Raw genomic sequence first — 2,500 nt, 5'->3', positions numbered from 1 at the left:
TCCACCCCTCCCTCTGCATTCCTCTCCCACTTTCCTCGCTCGCCCCTCCCCTCAACATGAGGACAGGTACATATGCAACAACATCACTATCAGGAGGTGGAAGAGAACCGCAAGAAAGAAATAATGTCTCAACACATTCTTCTGCTCTGAGGGATTTCCTAACATGATGGGGATAGGTCCTGAGAAAATGTCCTAACGTACTGAAGATAGGTCCTGAGAAAATGTCCTAACGTACTGAAGATAGGTCCTGAGAAATGTCCTAACGTACTGGAGATAGGTCCTGAGAAAATGTCTTAACGTGCTGGGAATAGGTCCAGAGGGATGTCTTGGTTGGTGCTTGGTGCTGTAACTAGAACCGGAATGATGCATCTTCTGCTAAACCAGGTCTGTCTCCACCCCTAGCTCCAGTGTGGCATGAGTGGTGTTTTAGGTTGGCCAGTGGTGTTTAGACAGGAGGAGGCGATCAGACCAACCCCAAATTCCAAGGTGGAGGGTCACCCCCTCTCAACCCCACCAGTTTATCCCCTAAGGGGGACTAGATTACGCAGACCAACCACGAGGCATCAGCGGTCCCCCCACACCCCCCCAGACGTCAGCCGGCTGGCCACATCATCTGGCCCAGCAGACGCTGGGGGAATACTCCCCCACATGTGTGGTGTAACCGGGCAGTGTGGGATTGCTCTGTTTAGATTTCATCCAAAAAATGAGACTGAACGCATCACATGAAAATAACTCACTGTTATGGATTTAGGGTTTTATATGTAAGGGCCCCCTTAATTTGAATTTGTGTTTTCTTCAGTGTTGCTAATGTTGTGCTGGTTTCTCTTCTCGTTCTCAGAGTGAGGACTCTGACGACGATGAGCCGTGTGCCATCAGTGGCCGCTGGACTTTCCAGCGGGAGAGTAAACGCTGGTCCCGTCTAGACCTGGACGTCTTCTCCCCTCCTGCAGGGGGTGCTGTGCCACCTGTGCCCACCCTGTCCTCAGCCACCGACCAGGATCAGCGTCCGCTGGCAAGCTACCTCGTCCGGGACGGAGTTGGCACCAGTGCTGAGAGCGTGCTTACGGATGTCAGCGAACAGCCTGAAGTTGCTTCCCTGCATGGGGGTGGAGTCTTGCTCGGCCCTGCCCCCACCAACACACCCTCTGCTGCCCGGGCCGGCTCGGTGGCCAGTGTCTGCTCCTCAGGGACGTCCGACGGTCTCCCTTCGCCGCTGTCGCTCGGGAACTTCACGTTTGAGGCCAGGAGCGTTTCGGTGGGCGGGGGAGGAGGCGGAGCTAAAAGCACACGCTCCAGGGCCAAGAGCTTCCTGAAGCGCATGGAGAGCCTCCGACTGCGAAGCAGTTCCACCTCAGCGGGGCGGCGGAAGAAGAAGGGCGTGTCGGGTCAGGGCCGGCCCGAGATCAGCGCGCCCGTGCCCAAGGAAGGTCTGGACGAGGACGCGCTGCGCCCCTTCAACTGCGTGGACATCGGCAGCCCGGAGTGGCCCGAGGGGCGGAGCCGAGCCGTCTGTTACTCCACACAGACCAGCAGTGGGAGCACGGGCAGCAGCCAATCAGAGACCAGCAGTGGCAGCGCCGTGAGCACGCCCAGTCCGGTCACCCGAGCACGGAGCCACAGTGCAGTGGGCGGCACCACCAAGCGGGCCGGAATGTATCTGGAGGGGTTCGACCCGTTCAGCTTGGTCCTGGTACAGGAGAATGACGGCCTGGAGAACAGGAGGCGGGGCAGGAGGGCGGAGCCTAGCGCCACCGCTGAGAACAACCAACGAAACCTGCGCTGGCCAGACGAGACGCAGGACGTGGAGGAGGGGCAGAAGCGGGAGGGCAGGGTTATATACTTCTACCTCCCCGAGGGGCACAAACCCGGCACCTTCCCCAAAGCCCTCGCTGACGGTGGACCCGCCTGCTGCCGGCCGCACAGGGTCTCCTCCAATTCATTGGACAGCCGTTTGAGTTTCTACGACAACGTACCCTTTCCTGAAATGGGCGAGGAGGAGGAGGAGGGGCCACAGGGTATGGAGGAGGAACCTAAGATGGAGGAGGTGCTAGAACGAGGGGGCGGACTGCGGCGGCTGGTCAGAGTCTGGTCCTCATCAGGCCGAGGGGAGGAGGAGGAAGAGGAGGAAGGTGACTCAGATTCGGCTCTGGATTCGGCATCGCCGTGTCCCTCGTCACCGTTACAGAACCGGCTGGAGGAGGCGGAGAACGGGAGCGATCAGGAGAGCTCAAGCAACCCAGCAGGCGAGCATGACGATTCGCTCACCGCGAGAGAGAGGCGGGACTCCGGTGTGGGGGCGTCACTCATGCGCACCAACAGGTTAGTTGCTAATCTGTGTGTACACACACACACACACACACACACACACACACACACACACACACACACACACACACACACACACACACAGCTAGGGTCACACACCTTTGCTCATGTTTGCCATCACCCTGAGTGGGGATAATGTGAGATTAAATACAAATGGGAAGTATACTGGGAAAAT

At 58.2% G+C, this 2,500-nt stretch overlaps 1 protein-coding gene across 4 annotated transcripts in view; it reads left to right on the top strand.

Moving 5' to 3' along the window:
• Positions 1-2,500, top strand: part of dlc1 (DLC1 Rho GTPase activating protein) — a 75,822-nt gene that overhangs the window by 62,222 nt on the left and 11,100 nt on the right. For all 4 annotated transcript variants that reach the window (XM_077013577.1, XM_077013578.1, XM_077013575.1 and 1 more), the window contains one exon: positions 839-2,319. In XM_077013577.1, the coding sequence (XP_076869692.1) occupies positions 839-2,319 (1,481 nt within the window). The remainder of the gene's footprint in view (positions 1-838; positions 2,320-2,500) is intronic.

Source organism: Brachyhypopomus gauderio, chromosome 1 (assembly GCF_052324685.1).
Source record: "Brachyhypopomus gauderio isolate BG-103 chromosome 1, BGAUD_0.2, whole genome shotgun sequence".
Lineage (NCBI taxonomy): Eukaryota > Metazoa > Chordata > Actinopteri > Gymnotiformes > Hypopomidae > Brachyhypopomus > Brachyhypopomus gauderio.
Note: the sequence above shows the minus strand (reverse complement) of the source record. Positions and strands in the feature narration are given on the sequence as shown.